Source organism: Zeus faber (assembly GCF_960531495.2).
Source record: "Zeus faber genome assembly, chromosome: 14".
NCBI lineage: Eukaryota > Metazoa > Chordata > Actinopteri > Zeiformes > Zeidae > Zeus > Zeus faber.
Window position 1 is genome coordinate 24640201 of NC_137200.1, and position 27597 is coordinate 24667797.

A 27597-nucleotide genomic window follows, 5' to 3' on the forward strand; every position below is an offset into this window, starting at 1 on the left:
TTCACCAGCCAGTTGTTTTGGTTGCAGGTGGAGCCTCCTCCTGACAAGGGGCAGAGCCCAGCCTGATCTACATAGAAATAGCCCGAACGTTTATATACAGTATATATACAGTATATACATATATTATATACAGTATGCCGAATATACTGTTTATGTAATGTCCAATATCATTCTATCCATCTAGTGATCCCTAGAATTATGGCACTGACATTTATTTTTTCCTTACGACACGGCCCATAAAACAAGGGTTGTATTTATTTTCCGTTTGGGACTTGGAAGTTGTGTTAGTCATTGGCGAAGATTATCAGGGAGTGGAAACGGTGCCAACAATACCACGTGTGATTCACCAGGAGGAAGGCTGTCACCGCGTGTCGTTTTGGAAAAGGCACGTCAGGAAGTTCATTTCAAGGGGTTTGCATTTAAAAACACAAAGGGGTTCGCTCGATCGATGCGGACGGAAAGGGGAGCGGCACCAATGGGGTTGAAGACGCACCTTCGAGGAGGGAAGTTTCACCCCAATGCCAGCGGTTCAAACTTCAAATATTCAAATATTTCCGAGCGGTGGCGGGAGGCGCCTGCACGAAACCACCGGCGGCGATGCACTCTGGGAGGACACGTTGGAAGCCGGGGAAGCCCCCTCCCCCCGTTGCCACGAGGCCACGATGAGCCGCTGCTGCTCACAGTGACAGATCTAATGGGACCCTGCGCCTGTAATAAATCTACTTAAAAAGATCAAACAGGCATTCAGAGTAGAGGGAGGGGAACTCTCTGTGGGTTGGTTCGTCACACTGTCCAAGGGAAGATGGTCATCATCGTCATCATCATCATTCCGCCCTTTTTTTTTTTTTTTTCAAGTTCTCGCTGCGGAGATCACCAGGATATCTTGCATCTTCAACCAAAGTCAGGACTGAGCACCGCACAAGGGACTGGTTTGGCTTGAAAAGAAGGCGAGCGGGGGAAGGCTTCCTGTTTCTCGTTTGACTTCATGGTGCTTCTCGCTTGCAAACAGGCCTCGATCTCAGGGACAGCCCGGCAAAATAAATCAAAACAGTAACATATACAGTATATAAACATGATGTATGAATACTGTGTTAAGTGGTGCAGTGTGAGCAAAATCCAAAAGGGTCGTTCCACAAAGTGTCGCTCGGGGGGAAAAAGGTTATAAACTGTATTCTTTATTATAATCCTTTGAACAGCGTTCAGCACACACAACTTGCATTGCTCGAGTCGAGGGGACACCGACAAAAGAATAAACGGACGAACAGATGAGCCCAGACACATGACACATCGTCCGTGTTGCGCAGACAGCCTGCGACTTCCGTTGCGCACGTCTTCTAGCGCGGTGAATGCGGCTTTCGTAGAGGATACATTTTTTTTACTACCATGCACGGCGGGGGAGCAGAACAGAAGGGCGGGCGGGGAGGGGGGGCGGGGAGGGGGCGAATGGCTGGAGCAGCGGGGTGAACGACAGCGTTTCCACTTTCGTCGCGGTCAACGCTCGAGCGGCGCACAGCGTTGTACTCATTCGCCCTCGATGCACACTGTCGTATGGCAATTCCGACCTGGCCGTCTTTGAAATGACGGCGCGGGGACCCCTCCCTGGGAGCCGAGACATTGACGTGGCTCGGGAAAAAAAGACAAAACATCACGCTGTACAGTACCCGACGAGCGTCCACCCCCTGTCGTCTCCATCTCCAGAGCGCGGCTGCGTAACGTCCGGGGCCGCGCGTCCACTCCGAGCCGAGACAAACCCTCGCTCACCCGGACGTCGCGGCGTCGCGCGGCTCAAATAAAAAAAACAAAACAAGAAACACAAATGAGACGAAAAAAAATAAAAAAACGCCTTCCTGCTTCGCTTTCCTTTTTTTTTGTTGTTGTTGTTTTAACGCACAGTGGGACGGGGGTTAAACGGCGGGTTCGACGTGTGACGGCGAAACTCCCAACGCGTGTGCGACCCTGCGAGACGCCGACGGATGCGGGCGGCGCCACCATGGTGACGGTGAAACTATTGCTTTGAGCGACTCCGACCCCTCCGCCGCCGCAGCCGCCGCCTCCTCGTGACTCGGGCGTATGTGTTCCCCAATTGACGTTGTGTTCATGCTACATGCTTCAGCACTACATGGTCCCTGTCCGTGTTCCCTGCTACATCCTACTTACCTACGTTTGGACCCTTTGTTTTTTTGGTTCTTCTTTGTTTCGCAGCCGCGTAAGTTAAAACACACGAGTACGGCGCGAATGCAGAAACGTCCGGAGAAGAGACCGGGCCTCTCCCGGAGCGACCGGTTTTTGGGTGAGGGAGTAAAATCATTATGCTACGCTCCGAAACTTGATATTTTTGTGAATCTCATTCCTTAAATGATCATGCAACATTCAGTTGCTGTCCCACCCCTTGACCTTTCAAGCAGCACTTGATATAGAAAAATAAACTAAATAAAAACAAATAAAAATCAAACATACACCGAAAAGTGCAAATGTACATTTCTTTACAGCATAACATATTCACTGTACAATCATTGATTATATCATTACTCTTTTTTTATCTTATGCATTATAATAAGGATTACTAAGTAGTATAGTTTGAGTAAGAAATCTCATAGCAAGTCTATTGGAAAATAATATTTGCATTGCCCTGTGAAGACTCTTCTAAACATACCCTTGAGTGTATTGGATTATGATGTTTAATGTCTTTGTTTACGTGTGTGTGTGTGTGTGTGCGTGTGTGTCTGCGTGCGTGCGTGTGTGTGCGTGCGTGCGTGCGTGCGTGCATGTGTGTGTGTGTGTGCATTAGGGATTTATATTTGCATAAGATTGCAAAGAAAAGAGCAGAGAAGCAGAAAAGAAGTCCGAGCGTCGTGGTTGAGAGGCACAGACATCACCCAGGCAGCGTTTCAAGTATCTGGGCTTGTTTTTCGAAACGTGCACCCGTTGTGGGGGGGGACAACAACCGCAGAACGATGTGTCGGAGCCGGCCCTTTTCAAGGACACCTCGTCCGGCTGTGTCTGTACATGTCCAAATGGCGTCGGGGCGTCCGCGTCTCGTCCGCATTGGTGACCGCAGCCGGGAGACGGACGTCCCTCTGGTCCCGTTGGTGCATTCAAAAAAAAGCTTTGCCTTTCCTCCGATGGCCTCTGGAAGACGTCCGTCTTCGCGCCTTGTTATAGTCAGTGTCTGATCGAAAGTATTTCCCAACTGTCCGAGACGGTGCTTTCGGAGGAAGAGGCTTCGGGCACATGGAGAGCGGTGTCGCCGGGGCACTTCCTCCCGCTCCCCACGCTCCTCCAATCCTTGGCCATTAGTAAACATGCTTTTGAGTTATCATGTTGAGCATTCTGTCCATGTACAAAATGCTTTTAACTGGGGGCAAATCCAATTATGGCCATGGGGAGGGAAGGGAAAGGACAATCCTTTATTGAATTCTTTGTTAATGGAAAAAAAAATACATGGCCAAAGATAAAATCTACTCACACAGCATCCATGATCAGTCCTACTAATATCTTCATGTCTGTGGATATTATACTGTACAGCTCAGGCAGGTTCTTCAAACATGTGGGGATATGCATGTTCGTCTGATTTCAAGTGTGTGTGTGTGTGTGTGTGTGTGTGTGTGTGTGGTGCATGCGTGTGTGCGCGTGCGTGTGTGTGTGTGTGGGCGCGCGCGCGTTCTATTTTTGTAAACCTGTGTGAGATTCTGTACACTTGATGACTGTCTCATACTTCCGCGATATGGAAGCGGGAAGTGGGAAGCCTCGTCGCTAGCATTAGCGCTCCGACTTGACTTTGTAGCGCAGGACAAGGTAGGTGGCCAGTCTGAGGATCAGGAAGAACACACCCAGAACAATGAAGTCCACGTAGAGCTTTGCGTCCTGCACGTCCAGAAGCTGCAGCACCTCCTCTGGCTTCTGGAACTTGCACACCGTCCCGGGACACTCCAGCTCTGAGCGGTTCATCCCGTAAATGGACAGGATCACCCCTTCGAAGCCGTACCTGCGGCGCGCCGGCGGGAGAGGCGTTAGGGGTCGTGGCGCAGTCCATTTATTTTTACGGGTAAGACAGATAAAAGCGGTTTGACTTCCAAAATGTTGCGCTCAGATTACATCTATCCACAATTTATCATAATTGCTGGAGACGGAGGCCTGGATCTGTCTGACTTTGTGCCCCCGCTTACGTCACTTGCTTTTATTGAAACCTTTGGAGACTTGGATTTGCTCACTGTGATGTACAACCTGCTTGACTGCTACTGACAAATGTACCTCATTGTAAAGCTCTCTGGATAAAAGCACCTGCCACATAACTTGAAGTGATGAAATGTAATACCTGACGAACAAAGGCATGCAATGGTCCGCTCACACCTCTGCGCCATTCACAAATAGCCACTAGAAACCTTATCATTAGACGTTACCTACCTCACATCTCACCCACTAACAAATGCGCCTCTCTTCCTTCACTTATGATATATCTGTGGGCCAACGAGGGCCAAGTAGCTGCACATACCTGACGTAGGACAAATAAGAACTCCACTGTAGGTACTTCGGGATGGTGTCAAAATTGACAAAGAAGCCAGAGAAGAGAAGGACGGGTATAGCTGTTACCGGCCCCACGAAAGTCGCCACCTGTGGAGTTAAAGAGGGTTTTAAAGAGCAACCGCAGAGGTTAAAATTACTGACTGCTGCAACATAGGACTTCACACTCGTGTTGAATACACGACGTGCTTCTACCTGCAGGGACGTGGAGGCCGCCCCTATGAGGAGGCCCAGGGACTGGGCTACCAGGGCTGTGGATGTGGACAGAGCCATAAAGAGGAGGTATCGACTAGCCTCAGGAGGTTGCTCTGTCATCCAGTACACTATACTGCAGTACATGATTGGACACATGACCTATTAAGAATGAGAAAATACAATATTTATACTTACACTTATTCGCAAAATTGGCGGAATTTTAGTTACGTCCAGCTCATTCTGTGTCAATTTCCTGTGGCCATTACCTGGAAAGGTATATCAGCCATGGTCTTTGCTAGGTAGTACGCTTTTAGACTATACCAGTAGTTGAGATGTTCCCTCAGAAACACAGACATCTCGAGGGGAACTGCAAAGCGGCACGATAAATGATCAGGTCTTTGGGATAAAACATGCGCCTTTCAGATTGAATGGTCTCCGTCGAAACGTGGCTTACAGGTGAGGACGGTGGGCATCAGGGCAGCAAACATGAGGAACAACATGGAGAAGAAGAGGAAGCCTGTGTTGTTGAAGACCTTGCTGGCGTCATTGCCGATGTTGAGATAGAGCAGGCCAATCAGCACCCCGATACAAAGATGGGACATCACCCTGAGGTGGGTCAGCACCTTGAAACACAACCATGCACACACGCACACCAAAGCACTGCTTCAGGTCCCGTTTCAACCGGGTCCATTTGACACGACAGACAATAACATATGCAAAACAATAGCTCACCATATCCCTGCATATTGTAACGAAGGTTCTTTTGAACAGGATGCAGAACTGTGTGGATGTACTGGTGGCAAAGCTGTGTTTCTCCATGGTTCCTGTGTCCTGTGGATCACAAGACTACATCAAAAAACACATCATCCTCTTTTCTGGATCAGAGCCCACTCTGGTTTAAGGAAATCTCCAGTGTTCAAATCAACTTCATCTAGGTGGAGCTATTTTCTCAATACTGGATGGAGGTTATAATGGCACATGGTCCAAGACCCCTGTACATGGTTTAAGGCCCCTGTCCATGGTCTCAGACCCCTGCACATGGTCCAAGACCCCTGTACATGGCCTGAGACCCCTGTACATGGTCTGAGACCCCTGCACATGGTCCGAGACCCCTGCCCACGGTCCGAGACCCCTGTGCATGGTCTGAGACCCCTGCACATGGTCCGAGACCCCTGCCCACGGTCCAAGACCCCTGTGCATGGTCTGAGACCCCTGCACATTGATCCAAGACCCCTGTACAGGGTTTGAGACCCTGTCCATGGTCTGAGACCCCTGCACATGGTCCGAGACCCCTGTACATGGTCTGAGACCCCTGCCTATACTCCGAGACCCCTGTCGGTACCAGAAATAAATACTGTATGTAAGCAGGCCTTTGTTTGTCCTGTGAGTCGAGGCTAATGCTGGAAGGTGTGTTAGTGTGTTGGTGTGCTAGTGGGTGACACGGATCCAGTCCAACACACTCACACTATGACACTGAGAGTGAGAGGAGGAGTCGCTCTTGTCGTTCTTGTCATTTTTCTTGCCCTCTTCTGAGCACAGGCCTCCCTGGACGGCTTCGAACAGCACCGGGTTCAGGTCCCCGTACTCACCAGAGGCGACCTCAATGACTGGGTGACAGAGAGGACGAGGAAGAAACACCAGTCGACTCACACAACCCATATACGGTACACACACACACACACACACACACACACACACACACACACACACACACACACACACACACACACACACACACACACACACACACACACACACACACACACACACACACACACACAAACCTAATCTCCAGTGCAGACTTACTGAAGTCGGCAGGGTTGTGGTAGGTGGGGCAGTGAAGGCCCAAGTTCTTCAGGTAGGGGATGAGGTAAGGAACAGTGCCCATGTATATGCACTGGCCCTGGCTGAGGATGTACAGCTAGAGGAGGAATGCGAAACAAGGTAAACAACACTGACGGCAACGCCCTGAATAATATACGGACGAGCCGCCTGGACCACTCTGCTGTTTGTCAGTGAGTTGAGTGATATCACACAGCGCTGTGTTGCCACCATCTGACAGGTGCTAATGGCTGATAACCCCCTACAGCCAGTTCTGATATAGGATTTGGTGTTGGTGGTAAAGAATAATGAACAAAATCTACTGGAGGCATACACCTTTTACTTTTGTTATTATCACACATAAGTTGTTTTCATGTAATGATTTTTTTGATCTCAACTAATTTAGACAATAATTGTTTACCTTCTGATGGACGGACCGCAGATGACGATATTTTTTATTTTTATCCCAAATCCAGCCAATAAGGAAAGTCCCCAAAATATGTTACGCAAACTTTAACTAAAACAAGACCAAAAACAGAACGTGCTCTGAATAAAGCCTTTTTGGCAATACTCACAACGACTTTCTACTGGTTTTGTACAATTCATAGTCAACAGCTTAGTTTCCAACATACAAGACTGATGAACGTGAAGGTTAAAAACAACAATGACAATAATGTATATTACATAACTTGAACATGCGAGACAAAGCAGACCTGACTTGAGACCCACATCTCAGGGCATCCGTCGCCTCAGGATCTACGCCCTAGTATTTGAGTTACCTTGTCGAACATCTCGAAGAGCTTGGCGCTGGGCTGGTGGATGGTGCAGATGATTGTCCTTCCTCCCTGAGCCAGAGACTTCATGAGAGACACCACCTGGAAGCTGGACGCGCTGTCCAGACCACTGCAACGGCAGCCGGAAAAATAAACATCGGGGTGAGGGAGGGGGAGACAGGGAGGCACTGGCAGTGACGCGCTCCCGTGGCCGCGCCCCGGCCCACAGTACCTGGTGGGCTCGTCAAAGAACATGACCGGGGGGTTGTTGACCAGCTCCAGGGCGATAGCCAGTCTTTTACACTGGCCGCCCGACAGGGAGATGGTGCGGGTCTGGGCACACTCCTGTAGGCCCAAGGCCGTCAGGATCTCATCCACCTGGCGCACGCAGGGATGGAGTCGACAGTAAAATATACACGCAGCGAGCGGGGGGGTGAGAGTGCTCGACAACGGACAATCAAGAAATGTGCACGTACCAGCTCCTTTTTCACCTGCATGCTCTCGTTCAGTTTCAGATTGGCAGAGACCTGAGGGGGAGATGAGTTGACAGGGGTTGTATTTTAGTTTAAGGGGTTACCTGGTCATTGATCATTAAAGGTAAGGAGCAGTTCACTTTGAATAGGAGTTTTCCACTATTACACTATGCAATTTGTCAAAGTCCACGTTCTTTTTTGCTAAATCTATATGACTTACAGTTAATGTCCCCACTGGCAATACAATGATTCAGACCGTTTGGTCTGTCGCCCACAAAATACTATGATATATTTATTATGTTAATGATAAATGATGTATTATCTCATTGCACTCTACAATAGAAACACATGTGCCACTGGAAACACGCTTCTCATACCGCCTTTAAAGTTAATCTCCAGTAGGCTTTTTAAGGTATTTTTTTGATGGCACACCACCATCTTCGCACCCGTTCTGCCTTTTTAGGACAGGGCAACTACAACCCCTTGACGCCAAGCACACGGAGCGCTTCGGCTCTCCCTGCAGAGAAATCCCCGAACTCAAAACCTTCGAGGCGTCAAGGTGGTCACTGGCGAGACTCTCGCCGTGGGCTTATCTTGTTTTGTCTTATTGTACGGTGTTGCTAACATGTCATGTCATGATGTTCATGACAAACCGCACCCCTAGTGGTCTGTTTGCGGAAGAAAACACAATTTGGAAAGCAGGGGGGGCGACGTGGGCTGAAGATGACCTCTGCGATTGCGTGAGGAGTGCTGTGCCGTGAACTTATCTGACCATCATGGCTTCCAGCGCGGTTAGGTTCGGCAGCAGCATGTCGTCCTGCATGATGTAGCAGGACATCTTCCTGAAGGTCCTCAGGTCCCTGGGCCGCCTGTTCACCAGGATCTGACCTTTCATCCCTGTCTCCCTGTTCCCAAAACACACACACACGCGCGCCGGTGACCTCACAACCACGTTCTCAGCCCCGGTCCTGTGACCACCCTTCTCTGACCGGGGCCTCACCTGTAGCCGGCCAGGATGTTCATCAGGGTGGATTTCCCTGCTCCCGAGGGCCCCATGATGCCAATTAGTTCTCTGCTGTTGAATCTTCCCGACAGACACTTGAGCAGAGCTTTGTAACCTAAACAAAGGGGAAAGGTCCAATTATTCATAATGTCAAATCTACATTCTCTGTGAAAGACACCTTTTCCATAATTTGCTAATTTAAAAATATTTTCTATTCAGAATAATGTCTATTTTGACTGTTTCCTCTTCCCTGAATAACACCAAGAGTGAATATTGCGAAAGATGAGCGTAAGATGAATGGGTTCCCCCTGTTTCCACATTATTATTCCACACAGCAACCTCGGAAGCTCATTTGAGAGGGGCTTTTTTTACCGTAGATTCACCCGACGCTCTTCTATATAAATGTTTTCAATCAATGTCTTAACAAAATAAAAGAAACCCAAACGCAGCAACATTATCGCATCAATGACACGTCACTTTCCCAAAAAATATTAATAAACACACACACCGCTCCGCTCCGCTCTGTTCCCATGTCAGGGCTGTCCGTGGGGGCCCTGCTTCCGGTCCTGGGTGGTGTAAATTGGGTTCCCAGGGGAGCCACGCTGCTCACACTTGCAGAGCAGCTCAAAGGCCAGCACTATTATTTTGGGCTTTTTTTTAAGGCTATTTAATGTTTACTAGGATGCTTCCTGCTGTGGTTCATTAATTTTAAAGTAATCACCGTGTGTTTGAGAGAAATGACTTAAGAGCTAATCCGTGAGAATATTTTCTAAAAAAAGTCACATCTCTGCGATTTCATGTACGCATGCGCTCCTCTCTGCTGTTGCCATCATTGGTGGCGGGGTCCGCCTCTCTCAGCAAGAATGGACTGATCTGAAATGACCGAAAAATATTTCCCATCACCTCTAGTGACCAGGAAAAAAAGACCAATTGATCAGTCAAAGGAAATCTTTGGAGAAAGGAAAGTGACCGTCTTTCATTGCCGTTTCGGATGGTAATTTAGGGACACAGACGACCTTATGAATTGACACTATAAGCATCAAGACCTCAAAATTCAAAGCTTTCTTCAAATGGACCTTGAAAAACGGTGACATATGATCGCCCAAGCAGGCACGTCCACCGCCTGTGAAGCTGAGAAGTCACCCGACTCCAAACTCAATTTACTGTTAACTCTCCATCATTGGTGCTAGCCGGCAGCCTCGTATCGGCAGAATCTGCAATGTTTATCACCGGTTGCCATGGTGATGCCACGGCGTGACGATCAATTGCTGGCATCATTCCTGATATCCATCTGGAGAACAATTGATGGGGAAAGCAAGGAGTGCATTTGGTTGGAGGCGGCCTTTTATTTTTATTTATTTATTTTTTGTCAGCATGCTGGGCATACAACACAGGGTATTTGTTCCATTGCATCCAGGACAGAGTTTAGCTGCAAGTGAAGTTCAAATTCCCAACCTGCAAAGCTTCTTCATTATTCATCAAGACCTGCTGCAGTAATTCTGTCCTGTAGCAAGAGGTTTTTTTTTTGTAATACAGAACCATCAACAACCTCTTTGGAGAACCGTCTTTCCATGTTTTGGTCTTTAAACGACTAATCATCATTACTACTCCAAGAGGGGGAATCACTACGGGTGAGACAAATAAACATAGTAACAAACAATAAGATGTACACGGAAAAACATAAACATAGAAACAAACAACACAACGACGAAAACCCCGGAAACCCCAGCGCTCAATGTGTGCTGTTGGTGGATGGTGTTCGGTGCCAATTGGGTTGGGGTCTGGTTGGGGTGTGGGGTTGGAGGTGGCCTTTAATTACCGCGCCCGTCCTGCTCCTCTTCCCCTGTTATTATATCCGTCAGACAGTGCAGCAGTCAGTCACGTCAGTGAAACAGCCCCGACGTGCGCTGCATTCAAACACATGCAAGCGAATGCAACTGCCTGCGCATTCTGTTAATCTGTTCAGGAGAGAGAACACGCACGCAGGCACGCACACATACACACACAGTATATCTGCCTTTAACTGAGGCCAAAGGTAGTGCAAACACCCAAAGTAGTATTTGTAGGTACTGTAGGTGTAAGTGCGCAGGTAGTGTTTTTTAGAGGTATAAATATCAGGAGAGCGCTCAGAATCATCCCCGAACTTGTTGTATTGAATGCTGAACAGCCGTACATCTGTAGCCGAGCAGATGGCACGATGCGCAGAGTGGCTGCTGCATTCACTCCCGTTTCCCGTCCGGTCGCAGGTGGAACGGGGAGATTAAACGCAACGAACGCGTGAAGAGAGTCGGCTCACTTAGCGGCCATCTTGTTGTGGCTGCCGGGCACCGAGCTTGCGACCGACCAGACCGGACTCACCAATGGAATGTAAACGAGACGCAGACTGTCGCACTACGTCATGTCGCTCCGGAGGGGGCCGTCGCCGTGGAAGAACGTTGCAAAACAAAAAAAAAAAGACCCTTCATGCGACAACCATTTATAAGCAATTCTAACGAGGGAGCGGAGGCGGCGAGACTGTGGAATGACTATATGTGCCTTGTTCAAGGATTCTAAGGGGAACCTATGCTGAAAAACCCACTTTGTTCAGTGCTTGTGCACATACATGTGGGTCTCTGATGGTTCTACCAACACGCAAACTGTGAAATAAAACAACCCGGTCGGCTTGTGGTGATCTGTCTGTTTCGGAAAACGTCCTGAAACAAGCCGTTCAGGTTCGTCTCCCGACCCTACGTCAGGTTGGGCCTCGGTAGAATAAGAACTGCCCCCATCGGGGTAACTCCACTCAAGGCTTGAGCGCCACCGCTAGCGGGTCGGAGGGCTTAGAGCTAAGCTCAGAGCTAAGCGTGGTAACCGCTCTGTTGGCTGCAGAGAACAGCACAAATCTTTTGAAAGAAAGAAGAATCAATACCAACTGTCCGTGACAAAACTAGGGTAATGGGTAAAGGGTAATGTAAGAATTTAAAAATCAAATTTGCATTGCTAGTAACGTTGATCCGCAGCGGGTGGATCGTGCAAAGCGGGACAAACTTTTAAATGAGGCGTGGTAGATCTAATATGGGTGAAGATTCGGCAAACAGATTGACTATTTCTTACCTCAAATTTGAGGAAACAGATTTTGTTGGACTGATGAGGTGAAATCAGAGAAAGTTACGGAGCAAATACAGAGTAAATACGGAGCCGGAGTAAAGCTCAAACCCCATTGGCTCACAGAACTAGGGGCCTCGGGAGGGAGGCTTCTCCCACAAAACGGAGCGTCCTGGAATGGCATGGTTTAGAGGCATGTTAGAATGGCTAGAATGAGTGGTATTTTCAGCCAAAAAAATTAAAAAACATATTTTGGGGACCTCGGTGACTTATATTAACTTGTGTAAAAAGGTGCATAAAGGTCCCGTTTTAAAACATTTAATGGAGCATTAGTTCCCACTTGGTGCTCGAACAATGGCAGCCTTGAGAGCGGTTCCTAAATAGGCTGAAATGTGACCGGCAACATGTTTTTTGGTCTCAACGTGGGTTTGGAACAGTTGTTACAGTAACATCTCACTTTTATGACCGAGTGGAGGTCCTTACCAGAAGGCCAAAGTCACCACAAACACAGTTACATTGCAGTCACGACGGAGGGGGTAACACACACGCACACGCGCACGCACACGCACGCACACACACACACACACACACACACACACACACACACACACACACACACACACACACACACACACACACACACACACACACACACACACACACACACACACACACACACACACTCTCGCTGATACATCTTTCTTCTCTGTCTTGCTCTCCTTTCACGGCGGATCTAGTGTTACACTACTAAGCGTCCCCCCCGGGGGAAGCCAGTTGCCTCTGCATGAAGCCAGGCCACCGCCTCTTCAAGCAACATGGACCCTTCTTGCCCCATGAAGAAATACATGAACTGTGGTTTTTTTTGTTTTTTTTTGTCCACAGATAAAATGAATATGTCAACCAAGCCACTCCCGACGGGTTGCTTCGTCTGGTGTCGCCTGGAACGCTCTGAAATCCACCGAGCTTCTCGGAAATGACTCAGGGGGTTTGTGCCTCGGTGCGTCACAGGCTAAGACGCCGTCATTTGGGGGAGGGAGCCGGCGCTCCCCTCCTCTCTCCCCGGGCGGTCTGACCCTACGCAGGGCCCGCAAAGCCATCACGTCGCATTTTTGGCGGAAGATGCGCTCGTCCGACGACCGCGGGAAGGGCTCGGGCCTCCTCCGACCGTCGAGGGGAGGAGTGCGCCTCACATGCGAAGCAACGTGCCGGATGAATCGCGTCCCACGCGCCTCACATCGTCATGTGAAAGGGGGGAGGTGATGTATGTGAGGGAGGGAGGCGGCTGGGAGGGGCGGGGCGGGGTTAAGTGGGGCGCACGAAGAGCTCTGAAGGTGACCCGGACTCCTCGCCGAGGGGGGAACCGTTTAGATAACTCGGAAATACCCGAGGGAGCCGAGCCGCTGGGCTCCTCGCTCCTCCTCCCCCTCCACACACCATCAAACAGACGAGGCGAGGCAGGCACCGCCCCCCTCCACCCCCCCCCCCCACCGGCGGGACACGACAAAACAAAGGCAGGAACCTCCCATCGATCTGGACCGGGAGGCTGAGGAGCACAATGCGGTACAGGCACATCAATAAGCGCTCAGAAACCTCTTGTTATCCTTGTGTTGCATCCGCCGGTGGCATCCGGCGCAAGAACAAACGATTCACAGTGCATAAGGGTATCGGACGCGATTGAGGGCAAAATCGGAAGGAGGTGCACCAGGTTGGGTATCGCCTTATCGCGTTTTACTTTCAAGCCCCCCGCGTCCCCTCCCTGCTAAGCGCACGCGATGTGGGGAGGAAGCGTTCGCCGCGGTGGCCGGGCCCCGTCCGTGCGCTCGAGGTAGGAGACCCAAAGTCTCCCCATTAATAAGTGTGGCCGGAATAAACGCCATCCATATTTGATGAGCGGCTCAATCACAGCCTTCCATCTCCGCCGCGGCCTCGCCGTCACGGTTCGCGTGGAGCGCGTCCGCAGCGACCGTAAATTATTTACTATGTCTAAACTCTGCTGAGCGAAGCAGATCTACCAGCGCGGCGCCGGCAGCGGCACAAGCGACGCGAGCGAGAACCGGAGAGGAGGGCTTTTAATTTTAATACATTGTCAGGAGAGTTGAGAGCATCATCCCGAGGTTTCATTCGTCCTTCCGCTCTCCCTTCCTTCATGTAGACCCGGCAGAAGTGGTTGAGGCCAATGTTTCTGACGGTTTCATTTTTACTTCACGACCGGTCCAGTGCCGTCCCAAAATAGGATTCTGAACTTAGCATGTAATAATCAAATTCTTATCTTGAATTAAGACAGGATTTTGTCCTAAATACAGTTAGTAAACATGAAAATCTGATCATCAGCCTAAACTGAGATGAGATTCAGCCCGAGGACATTTCCAATACGTCGTTGTGACTGCCCGACTGGAACGCCTGCGTCAGAGTGTTGCTCCGTACCTCGTCTCCTCCACCACGGACCCTCCCGGATGGTGTAGGAGAGCTCGGTGAACTCCAGGTCCACGGTGGAGCGGCGGGGCAGGTGGGAGAAGCGCTGGGCCTCCGTGATGTGGTTCTCCACCTTCTTCAGGTGGGTGAGCAGAGCCGCCTCCTGGGGCGTGCCGCCGTGGAGCTTGGTCTCCTCCATGGGGATGCTGACCGAGCCCGAGCCCGGCTCCAGAGACTCCTCCGCCATGCCAAAAGTCTGACGAAGGACAAGATACACGCTGTTACATTAGGAATTACACAATGATGATGATGATGATGATGATGGTTATTATTATTAATAATAATGTTATGATTATATCATAATAATACTACTACTACTACTACTACTAATATTAATAATGATAACAATAATAATAATAATAATAATAATAATAATAATAATAATAATATAATATTACTTTTATTATTAATAATATTATTATTGTTATTATTATTAACATTATTGTTTTTATTATTATGATATTATTATTATTATTGTTGTTGTTATTGTTGTTATTGTTGTTATTGTTGTTATTGTTATTATTATTACTATTACTATTGTAATTGTTATTGTCATTGTGATTATTATTTTACCAAGTGAAAGTATAGTTGCTGGAATGGATATTTTCATTTTTTCATTTTCAAGATAAGTCTTTATTTGTCATATGCATTATTATATCATATTATGCAATGTGCAGTGAAATGAGAAGTAAAGGATATGTATAACAGTAGAAATAATCTACAGTCGAATGAGAAAAAAAAGTATATAATTTACAATAATCAAAAATAAAATATATCGAATTATAATAAAAGAATTGCGATTCTGTCTAAGATTCCAAATCGATTTTCAAATTTTGATAACGTGTCTTCATGTTCTCCTCGGAATGTAAATGGCTGGCTCGCATAAAACCTACAGACGGCGCAGTGTGGACAGGTCATTAGTGGTCACAGAAACGTGAGCCTTACCTACGCCAAGAGAACACGTTGACGCGACGGACAAGCAGGGGAGTAGTAGGCCACCATGGCAGAGGAAAATCAAATGCAACCTGCCCCATCGCCAATGAACAGACCTCCACCGTATGCAAGCTATGTAAAACAAAGTATTTGCAAATACTCCAAACATGCAGGCTCACCTCGCACTCCACTGCCCAGCGACCAAGGACACGGAACGATCCGTAGCCAATGTTCCCGTCGTCCCATGAACCCCGCACCACTTCTCAAAAATTCAAGCTAACTCTGACCTCGGTCCAAAGTCTGTTTCACTTCAAAAGATCTGCGCCCTTGCAGCATCGTTGGTGATGGAGGCTTTCGGCGCGTGATTCTCAAAATGGAGCCCAGACGTACAGTGGCATACCATCCCGTCGATTCTTTACTGACGTTCTTTACTGCCTCAGCTCTGCCAGGGGACGGTACAGAGGAAAGGGTCAGGGAGGCGGTCAAGGAAGCCACGAGAGTAACGCCTACAGCCGATGAGTGGACATCAAGAGCAACTCGGTGATTTGTCACCGTCACTGCTCACTCTATCACCGGCAGCCTGAGTCTTGCCTTCCACAAGCTAGAGCGATGCATGAAAACCACAGAGGTGCGAGCTTTTAATTTGTCGCTTCAGACCGGCGCAGAGCAATGGCGGCTCACCACCACCGATCTGGTGATGGTTGACCATCGCGCTGCCCACATGGTCGTCGCTCCGCACGCGTGAAGTGCTTTTTGGTGCTTACGACCGGCCCGGCCACTCAGCCGGCTCTGAAGCTGCCCTCTGGGGCACGACCGTTGGGGAGGGTCCGGCCAGTCACTGGACTCTTCCACTGCGGTGCCATCGAAAAACATACGTTCGGGGTGGAAACAGCGACAACGTGAGCTGCCGTACCACAGGTTAAAGACTGATGTGCTACATGTGCACTACAAGATGGAATAGTGCGTTCCTGCCGCCTGTGCTGCTCTCCCCTCTCCCCAAGTGAGAAGAGGTGGATCCCATGTCTGCACACTAATCAGCCCACACCAGAGCTGAGGAGGACACGAAGAAGCACCCTTTCCCACTCCGACAAACACCCGAAAATGCCCCCGCCCCCACACGGTGGAGGTCCAGCGATACCCCTTTCCCACCGCGCCAAAAACCCAGTAATAGCGCTAAGGCGGCTAATCCGGCGTTTGTCATCATTGGGAAAGGTTACACCCGGGTTTGAGTCCCGGGTCAAATTACCCCGCAGTAGACATGGGCTTTGACCAGCTCTGGCTCCGGCTCCGATCGACTCTGATGTGAACAGGACACCCGGGTCTACCCCCCCTAATTGACACGCGCCTTTCTCCGGGGTGTTCGCCACGCCGAACGTGACACGGCGAAAAACAAACACAAAACAAAGGCGTACTCCTCCACTCCGGCAATGGGAACAGCGCCCCTGGCCTATTTTTAGCGGGTATACCCGCGTTTAAAAAAACCCGGGAATACCCGCTCATTTTGGTGTACAAGCGGCATTCGGTTTCGTTTCCCCTCCAGCGCCAGGGACGCTCCACAGTCCACATTTCACGCCGGCACTCTGCTGCGAAACGAACCACAGTTTGTGTTTGATGTGATCGCAGCGCACAGGAGATAAACACACGTCCTTCTTAATTTCATTTGTCCATTTGAAGTTGCTTAAGAATTGCAGATGAAAAATGCCGTGACCAGTTTTATCAAATATTGGGGGGGGGGGGGGGGGGGGGTTGAAATGCTGCCGTCCATTCCAGGCTGCATTGCTGTTTTCAAAATGAGGACTAAACTGCCGGCCACATGTTCATGAGATGCTCAGAACCAACACACAGTCGACTCTTCATCTGCAGCGTGTGTGAAAGAGGCTTCACGCCCTAGAAACCTGAGAATATACTGTGAAGCATATTTTGACACGCTTGTAATAACTGTTATTTTCATAATTAAGGGTGAAGTATATGTAAATCCAATTTATTCAAGGTTTACATTTTTTGATTGTGTGTGTTATATTTTCTTCGTTTTTGGGGGGATTGGGATTTTATTGCACTGTCTACTGTAGTCAAATGGGAAAATGATCGAATCGAATCAAGAATCGATTTTAAATCGAAACGTGAGATTCCCAAAAATTCCCACTCCTTATAAATAGATATATAAGAGACATATACTTTATACATGTATACAATGCTATATATAATATTAATATTTTTATATAATATTTTATCTTAATATCTTTATATATATATATTACGTATATATTTGATATATTCCGGTTTCCAGTCTCAAAATGTAAAACAATACACAATATTTCTCTCAACATACTTATTTATTGAAGTATAATATGAGTCTTGTTTTATATCTCATATTTTTGACTGGTTAGTATTTTTGTCACTGCTTTGGCTATTAATGCTTGACGTCCGGTCATATAAGGTTTACAACTACGTTTGACACGTGGGCATGAAATAGGCTGCTTTATTTATATCTTATAATCCTGAAGGTTGTCACGTGGTTCCATTTGAAAAGTGTTGCTCCAGCGACACCGAGGCGGTTGCAGGAACGATATGAGGCAGATTGCACACATCCCTCTGGAAGCGAGGTGCGGGACGTGATCTGATTACAGATTGGGTAATGAACCGGCTGGATGTGGGAAATGAGATTCCGGGTGTTTTTGAGCGGGCCGCATGGTTCTGGTTCTGGTTTCTGGTTTCTGGTTTCCGTGTCACAGCTCCGTTATGGCGCTGATTCAGAGAAGCTTCATCCTCACGTTCCAGTCTGACGTCAGTCCGCTCTCCCCGGGCTCCTCCATCAGCTCCGTTATGTCTGGGCCGTGTTTCTAGTGTCAATGCACAGGAAATGACCCCGATAAACCTTATTTCTAATACTACACCTGTCAATGCATCTGTATCAGTACTAGTTATTAGGCAGCGGAGCGAGAACCGCTAATAATGACAAATACCCGCCCAATCTAAAAGCGACCGCATAGAAAGCTCTCCGGCAGCGCTTGGTCTTGCAGCTGCGCTCGGTAATAACCTTGTCAGGATGAAGCCGCTGGAAAAGGGCAGCTTTGAGCAACCGAAAAGAATCTCTCGGTGAGAGAGTGCCGTTCCGGGCCGTCAAGCCTCCCCTCAGCTCTGCAGGAAAAGCATCAGAATACGAGACGGCCACGTTGATCCCCAGCCTACAAGTCAGCAATATTCTCAACTAGGAGGAATATGAACACTGCTTCCACTCCCGTACATCATAACAACTGTTCAGACACTGTGGACTGTTTTCCATTATGGACACTATGACGTTGCTGCTACAGGTCATGTTACATTAAGGCCACTTTGCATCCACAGCCCAATAGACTGCTGCTTTTTGCAAATTATATTGCACATAGTTCACTTCATATATATATATATATATATACACACACACACACACACTGAGCACTTTATTAGGGACACCTGTACACCTACTTATTCATTGCAGTTATCCAATCAGCCAATCATGTGGCAGCAGTGCAATGCATCACATCCTGCAGATCGGGGTCAGCAGCTTCAGGTAATGTTCACATCAACCATCAGAACAGGAAACAATGTGACGTCAGTGTTTTCCACCGTGGTGTGATTGTTGGTGCCAGGCGGGCTGGTTTGAGTGTTTCTTTTACTGCTGATCTCCTGGGATATACCACGCACAGAGTTTACTCAGAATAGTGAGAAAAACAAAAAACATCCAGTGAGCGGCAGTTCCGTAGACAGAAACGCCTTGTTGATGAGAGAGGTCAACGGCGAGCGGTCAGACCGATTGGAGCCGACAGAAAGGCTACTGTTATAAGAATTTTATATTCCTCTAACGGTTAGTCCGAACAAAGTTTATAGCTGTTTAACTTTTACAGCTACGGTCACTCAGACGACCGCTCTGGACAATGTGGTGAACACAACAACATGTCAACACAACACGTGGGACCTTGAGGCGGATGGACTACAACGGCAGAACCACGTCGGGTTCCACTTGTGTCGGAAGAACAGAAAGCTGAGGCTGCAGTGGGCACAGGCTCCCAAAACTGGACAGTTGAAGATTGGACAAACGTAGCCTGGTCTGATCAATCTCCATTCCTGCTGAGGCACACAGACGTAGGGTCACAATGTGGTGCCAACAGCATGAAGCCATGAAGAAACTGAGGCTGTTTTGAGAGCAAATGGAGGCCCCGCCCAGTATTAGTATAGTGCTCCTAATAAACTGTGATATGCCATACTGTTTACTATATACTATGTATAGGAAATAATATGTATACCAGCTTTTTATATATAAGATATATATTTTCTTATTGTATATTATTTTTGATATCACCTCCACCTCCATGTGTACTTTACTGTCTTGTATCGTTTTATGTTGCACCTAAAACTGCATTTTGTTCAGTTGTATGCAAGGAATTGCATAAAACCAATGACAATACAATGGATCGAATCTGATCTAATCCATCAGGGCTTTGAGTACTAACTAAATATAATCGATATGTGTCAGATATTGTTCATTTCTTTGAACAAACACGGAGAACCGGAAGAAAAATCGCACAAACTAAGACTGCATTTATTTAATACCGATTATCTAATTGTCGTATAACAGCTTTAATATCATAGTATCAAAGTTGTCCAGTTATCCCAAAAAATTCTCCACAATCTGCTCCTGAAGTCGTTAGCAGTCACAGTGTGTTCGACACGGACCTCCCTCTTCCTCTGTTTCACACCGTTTCCCCGTCTTGTTGTCTGGGGTGAAGGGTCACAGGACGGACCGCGGCGCTGAGCATCCTCCCGATTCGCACACTTTTCATGCTTTAGTTCCCACGGCGATGAGGCGCGAACCTTGCAGTCATTGGGTCCGAAATCGCCATTTAAAAAATACTAATAATAATTTCGACACGATAGGAGGGTTTGAATGTTTCATCGTGCCCGGGCACTTGGCCTCGCTCGCTCCCTCCCTCACTCGCTAAGTGAAATCAAGTTAAATAAACCGGAAGGTGCCAAAGTGGAATGCAGGTTGTGCAACTCGCCAGAGCAAGAGCAAACTTAAACCCCGGCGTCAAACGCAAAGAGCCGCAAGCGCCCCTCTGCACGATGGCGCTGACGACCCGAACGATCCCGCCGGTGCCGCAAATCAAGGTGCAGCGGCAACCCGGCGGCCTGCGCCACCACCCCCCCGCACCCCTGGCGTGGCGCGCCACGCATACGGAATGGAAGGCCTTGAATGGAACCCGACGACATCCTCTATTGATCACGCTGCCTTATGAAGATGCCCATTACCCGGCTGCCTGACGGCGAGGCCTGCCGTACGCCGGCCGACTTAAACGGCCTCCCGCTCGCACGAAGGCCACCATGTTCTCTCGTGCACTGCCCCCAAGGCAAGGCCACGTGATTGGATGCCGTCAGAGTAAGAGCTCAGAGGTGATTACATACGACGACCAGAGGAGGCCCCTGTACAAATAGAAAGAGAGATCTGCGCTGGTAATAGCCGTGTCATAGACGGTGCCGTCCACGGATGGAGCCGATATCCCTCCGTAAACACAACATGGAGCCACCCCGACCCCCTCTTGCACTTCATATGACGTCACATATTTGAGGTGATTACATTAGATGAACACCGGTGGGGACAATAAAACATCAGTTGGACAAAAATAAATGTCCCCAGAATAGGAATGGGGCAAACACAGAGTCGCGCACACACACACACACACACACACACACACACACACACACATGCTCCCATGAACATACGTGCATATACAACCTACTTGTGGTGTGTTGAACGGATCAGGGGACCCAGACACCCTCTCTTCCCTCTCCCTGCAAGAGCACCGGCGCTCAGTGGATCCCCGCGGGTGAAATGACACGATCCGTCCGCATCACAAGGTCCCCAATAATACACATAAACCGGCTGTTATTCTGCGGAAATCCGCCGTGCTCCGGCGGGGCGCGCGGTGTGGTCCTCAGCATCCCTCGGGGCGCGGCGCATCGCCCCCATCCAGCGCGGATCCGACGCCCGACGACCGCGTCTGGGATCCGGGGATCAGCAGCAGGACGCCGTGCGTGACATCTCTCTCTCTCTCTCTCTCTCTCTCTTTTTAATATCTATTCCCTTGTTTTCTCCTTATTTTATCTTTATTTCATTCGGTTGAAATTCATTCATTCATCCTGTCTGCGGTCCGGATCCTCATCTCCACGGTCCGCGTGCTGCAGTGGGGACCGTCGGGCCGCGCGTGTGTGTGGGACGCACACAGACGCGCACCGGGCTGCGATTTAGGGCGTTGCTGCTCTGGAGAGCTCAAGGAGATGGGGATCAGTTTATTTGGCGAGGATGATGATGAAAATAATAACAATGAAAATGATGATGATGATGATAATAATAAAAAATAATGATAATGATAATGATACCAATAATAATGAAGATGATAATAATAATGATAATAATAACAATGAAGATGACAATGTTGACGATATTGATAATAATAATAATAATAATAATAATGATAATAACGAAGATGATGATGATGATGAGGATTATACTGATAATAAAAAATTAAAAAAGAAATAATAATAATAATAATGAAGATGATAATCATGATGATGTTTATGATGATATTTATATTGTTTTTATGATTATTAATAATAATAATAATAATAATAATAAATAAATAATAATAATAATAAATAATGACAATAATAATAATGATTATGAAGATGATGATGATGATGATGATGATGATGATGATGATGATGATGATGATGATAAAAATATGGTTATATTTGGTAATATATTTAAAACTATGTTTGAAACACAGGGAAGGGTCGTTATAAAGGCCTATTGCAAAATAAATGTCAACGTAGTTTTTTCAAGAATATATTACATAATACAGTGTAATGACTGCTCTCATGGAGGTTTTTGGAGGTCTTAGTGTATGGAGTTCTTTGGAGGATTTTGGAGGCCTTCCATCCTCTTTAGTGGCATACCAGTTTCTCTTTGACTGTTTTGCAGTCTCTCTTGTAAAGCAGCCAAGAACTGCAGACTGAGAGGTCAAGAACGAAGCCAAATAGGGGAAGGTCCAAGAGTCTAGATTGCGTTGGTTTTTTTTTTGTAGAGGTGGACCAGCACGTCCGAATGATAGCATGCTGCTGCAATCGTTCTGCCCTTTGCATGGCTGCCTGTGGTCTGTGGAATGTGCAGAGTCCTCTCGACACAGAAGCAGCTCGGCTTTGTTGCCTATGACCACTGGCATGACACTGTATGACGTCTTCAAGGTGTCTGACATGAAGGATCTGCTGCTGTTTCCAGACTTGAATTCACCGCTTGGTTGAGATGCACATTAAAGGTTCGACAGGATCACTTTATGTGTCACTTTATCTTTTGCAGTGTCAAGTTATTTGATTTGATGATGCATCCTTGCAGAAAAACGACAGTGTTCCGGATGTGAACCTTCCATCTCTTATCGGAAAGGCGGCTCTTTCCACTGAGCAACACTTTACGGAATAAACGCGTCAATGTCAGAAAGCAGTACAATCACGCTCCACGCATTTTTAAAACGACAGTTTATTGATTGGGATGTCGGTCCAGGCATGAAGCTCTGGATGTAAACACGGGACGCTCGGGGTGGACTGTCCCTTTAAAGGGGCAGCTGCTGGTGCTGATGCTGCGTGGTGCTGATGCTGCAGTGCTCGGGTTATTTTCGGTAAAACAAAGGGGTTACTCGCGTTCAAGCGGGCCTTCTTGCCTTACATCACCCATAAGAAATCACTTTGGGACCTAAATATAAAGGCTTAAAATTCATCTTTTTTTTTTTTTCAAATTAGGAGTTGACACATGAGCACTTTGGACCAAGCAATTTGTCATATTATCAACATTTCATCGACTCTTCTGTTACATCACGGCAGGTACCAGGATGGTTTGAATGTTTTTCTTTTATAATTTCCTGCATTGTGGTGCATGGGACTACGTGGTTTAAAGGATAAGGTCCGCTATCTTTCCACCCGCGGCCTTATTAAAATGTCAGTTCCCTTCGTTTCTAACTGTTCGTACACAAGCTGATGAACGCGTCACTGCTGGGAAACATCCCGCTCTGCTGCAGCTTCTCACTGAGCTTCAATGCATTCCAATGGAGGCAAACGTCTCAACGAGTGTTTCCCTGTTCTTTCCTTCTGCCACAACAACAAAATGATCCCGCAGCACGACAGCATTCCGTCAACTACGAGAAAATGTCACAACATGTCATAAATATGTATAACTGTGCTTATTATTATGGCCTACTAATAAAGGCTTGCAATTTTGATGTTGCAACGAGAGCTTAGTCTGTCTGTTTTAATGTTGTACGTGTGCATTATGAATGCCGTGTGTAAAAAGGAGACATTATGAAAAACAAAAAGCCCGTCTCGTGTCGTCGGGTGCGGCCTTCCTGGCTCCGCGCCCGAGTCCTACCCTGGCGAAGTGGCAGAGGGGGCAGTCCTACCTGAGGAGCCCTGAGGAGACTCCAGGAGACACGGCCGGACTTCAAGTACGATCACGCCTTGCGTTCACGTGGTGATCCGGATGGTTCTTTCGTTAAGAACGATTTATATGTGGGTTGAGTCCTGCTTCACCACCATGTGGGGCCTTGCAGCAGAATGCTCCTGAAGTACAACTGGAGTCGTATCAATGAGTCCACGGAGCTGTTCTATGGGTCCTGGAATGCCGCATAACGTACACGCTGTCTTTATCACGGCGCTTTTGTTTCGCTTTGTTAAGTTGAGCTTGGATCAGTTGCTACATCCTAGCAGAAAGAAAATGTGTTTACTGCTAAAAAAGAAATGCACTTCTTTTAAAAATATATATATTTTTGATGTTTCCAATATGAGGCGGTGAAAATATTATATTCTGTGTTTTCTTTTCTATAAATCGTGTAGAATATCAGTTTTTTAGAGAAATGGGGTCAAAGATCACAGGGAATCACAGAAATACATAAGTATAGAAAGTAAATAAACATGCCGCACATAAGCCCTGCAAATCAGTCCAAGCAGAAACACACATCAAGTTATTTTTGCCTCTAAACCAAACCTTGTCATTGCTCTTACTCACCTTATTGTTTGTGTAAATAGATCTCAAGTCACGTTTGGTCTCGTGTGGGGAAATAGTGATGTATTAACGGAGGTTTATGAAGGGAAGCCAAGTCATGTCGTTTTAGTGGTGACGCCTTCTGTGGATTAAATTTCCTATAAATTACGTTTCCATGAAATGCAAAAAATGTTGACGTCTTTCTGTGAGTAATGGGTTCTAGTTTTCTGACACGTTCCTAGTACATAAACGCATCACTCTTTCCCACAGTCGGGTCGACTCGACGTTGTGACGACTTCCTGCGGGTTAATGGTTATTTTTCGTGTCCGAGTTCTCCAATAGGCTACGATTCCACGAAACCGGAAAACGGTCAACGTTTTTACATGATTATTTACACTTTTCAGGATACTATTTTTCAGATTCGTTCCGAGGATATGAAACTATCATGGACTCGCATATTTTGTATCTTACAGCTTCCTCGAATACAGCAATATAAGGCGGACCACACTCTGCATCTAACACGGGGTTATATGGGAATACAATGTCTTCATTTACAAAAATAACAATTAGATAAAATATCAATAGAACAGATTCACAGACATCTATCAGGTAAGAAGGTACATATACACGTAAACATATATTTTGTAGTCTCTAACCACTACAGAGTCTACACCGCACACGGTCCAAAGTACATTCTGAATCAGAACCTGCACATTTATAGTAAATAGTATGATGATGTCATAAAGCGTCTTACTCTAAATCTCATCTCCTTAATTTTTTGTGAATGAATGTTGCCGTGTCGGTGAAGTCAAATTAAGTCGGTTGTTCACACATTTCTGTTCTGTTTGTGGATCGATTTAGGATGAAAACCTGCCTCGGTCTCTAGATTTCATGTCAAAATCTGAATGATTTCAGTTCTATTGTCGCACTACGTAATGCAACTTTCCCCCCGGAGAATTACACTTCCGTCAATACCGAACACTGATTGATGACTTCAAATATTCCGATTTACACCATAATGTGTGAAAACAGCTGGAAAAAAAAATAAAATAATAATAATAAGTTGTTTTTCTTTATCATCCTGTGGCTATTATTACGTGATTTCTATATGGGGTACATAATGAGATATTAATTTGAACAAATAAGAGTAAAATAATAAAAATGAGGTCTTGTCACAGCTAAATAAATACTTAAAACATATAATAAAATAAACATTTATTAATGTATGACACACAATTTGACCACTGACAAGAATGACAAGACGACATAATGAATGCAGCACTCCATTCATATTTCAAAACGGCTACGGACAAAGAAGACGATACACAAGCAGGAGTGGAAGGCGAGATGGAAGAGTAATGAAGGCATGCCTGGCCATCCCCATTCTACTCATTGGTTTGTTTGAAGTTTGACGGTACGGATGGAAGTCCGACTGTAAAGCAAACAAATAATCAGGTAATAAATACGCTGAAAAAAATATGTCTCATGTCAACGTGTTATTTTGTCAAATGTACACGATATTGACATGGAGAACTGCTCTATGTGCCGACCCCTGTCGGAGCTCCCTGACGAGGGCGATATCTTCAACGGACCTTTGCAGGAACTCTTCAAATGACCTTTGTATAAAGTCTTACTTGTGAGCAAGTTACTTTTGACCTAGTTGGCAACGCCTGTCTCCCGTGTTTTGCAAAAGTCGTGCAGCCGCCATGTTAAAAAACGGCCTTGAACAGATATGAACGTTCCAGGCCGCGGGGTTCTCAAGGAGACTCGGCCTTATCCACCACGAACAGAACGCAGCATTGAAATAACTATATAATTCTTTAAGCACGCCTTCATGCTCAGGCCGTATACAGTACGTTTCTGCTCATGCCACCAACTCTTTGTGCTTCCCCGGTGCACCTTGTTGCGACCACCTGGACCTGAGTACCCGGCTGTTATAAAATCAACTTAAAGCTTTAAAAAGCCGTACTCTGAATTATTTCTCTCCGCGCCCATCCATCCCAGCCAGCGGACCCGCGGGCTCCGGAGGGGGCCTAGACCGAGGAAAAACCTCCATGCCGACCAAATGCATCCCACCTTGTGCAGCTAATGAGATTAAGGTTTTAAGGGTAAGCGCAGGAAGGGGAGGAGCCACTAATCACTTCACCATCTCGCCATCTCACCAACACGACCGCGTCGCTATTCTCATCGCATCAGGTTACACCGTCACAAATGCATTCGTTAGGAATTGTGGCAACTACGTGCGATTGGTGCTTTTCTTTTTCTTCAATGTCTGAGCCACATCCAAACATCCACAATGGGACTGGGGACTGAAGAGATGTTCTCATGAGAGTGCTTATTCCCCTACTTTGCTCGGCGTATTATGGCTCAGCCAAAGTCCTATAATCAATAAACAGTTACTCTCATACGACATTGTGGGAGAAAAAGGTTATTTGGAGTCAGTTCAACACACAGAGAACAACAAAATTGAGTCCACATAGTTAATGACGAGGTGGTACATTGCAAAGTCACTGAATTTTGCTTTAAGGGAAGTTTGACCGTTTACTCTGCAGTCAAAGCAATGGTTCTTCGTCCAATTTCAGCCGGCAGATGCTGAAAGTAAATAAAAAATAAAAAATAAAAAAAAAGACAAGACAACAGACAATTCTTAGTGTCTTTTCGGCATGTTATGACAAATGATACGATCACAAAACAAAAAAAATCCATGAAGGTGCAGTTTCCTCCTGCGATCATCGACCACTGCAAAGTGGATTTACGTCGCTGCACCACAGCACTCACATTCCATGAGTCAGGACTCACCACAAGACAGAGCGCAGTCGCAGATGCAGGGCGCGCAGCGGGCGAAGAAGCGCTTCCAGCCCGTCTCCTTCTTCCTGCAGTTGCTGATGTGCGAGCAGCCCTGCTTGGGGGGGCCGGAGTAGCCCTTGGAGGCGCAGCTGGAGGAGCACGTCCCGTTCAACTCCCTCTCGTTGATCTCGAGGCGCCCCCGCTGACACATCCCTACAGGGGGCACAGAGAGAGGGGAGAAAGCTTCCTCAATGCAAATCAACGGATGGTTTCACGACTGGGAAGCTGCCGCATCGGGCGCGTCGTCACTCACGGTGGCAGGTGGGTTTGGGGGTCCAGAGCCCGTTGGGCTGGCAGACTCGGGTGGGGTCGCCTAAGAGCAGGAACCCGGCACGGCAGGTGTACCTCACCACAGAGCCGACCCCCCGGTCGTTGCCGTACACGCCGCCGTTATAGTCCACATCCGGCTCC

At 47.3% G+C, this 27597-nt stretch overlaps 1 protein-coding gene across 4 annotated transcripts; it reads right to left on the reverse strand.

Annotated features, from left to right (window-relative positions):
- Window positions 1-3759: 3759 nt before the first annotated feature.
- Window positions 3760-14529, reverse strand: abcg4a (ATP-binding cassette, sub-family G (WHITE), member 4a; the record flags this gene model as incomplete). Of its 4 annotated transcripts, none has more annotated exons than XM_080013804.1 (14): window positions 3760-3985; window positions 4493-4611; window positions 4717-4875; window positions 4983-5083; window positions 5171-5339; window positions 5449-5547; window positions 6181-6323; window positions 6523-6637; window positions 7317-7440; window positions 7543-7688; window positions 7787-7837; window positions 8556-8688; window positions 8784-8901; window positions 14295-14529. In XM_080013804.1, 14 exons carry the CDS (start codon window positions 14527-14529, stop codon window positions 3760-3762), a joined length of 1938 nt encoding a protein of 645 aa, XP_079869930.1. The 4 variants fall into 4 exon arrangements, with proteins under 4 accessions (XP_079869930.1, XP_079869928.1, XP_079869931.1 ...); XM_080013802.1 differs by having other exon boundaries at window positions 5449-5562; XM_080013805.1 differs by having other exon boundaries at window positions 5449-5540; window positions 6177-6323.
- Window positions 14530-27597: the final 13068 nt, after the last annotated feature.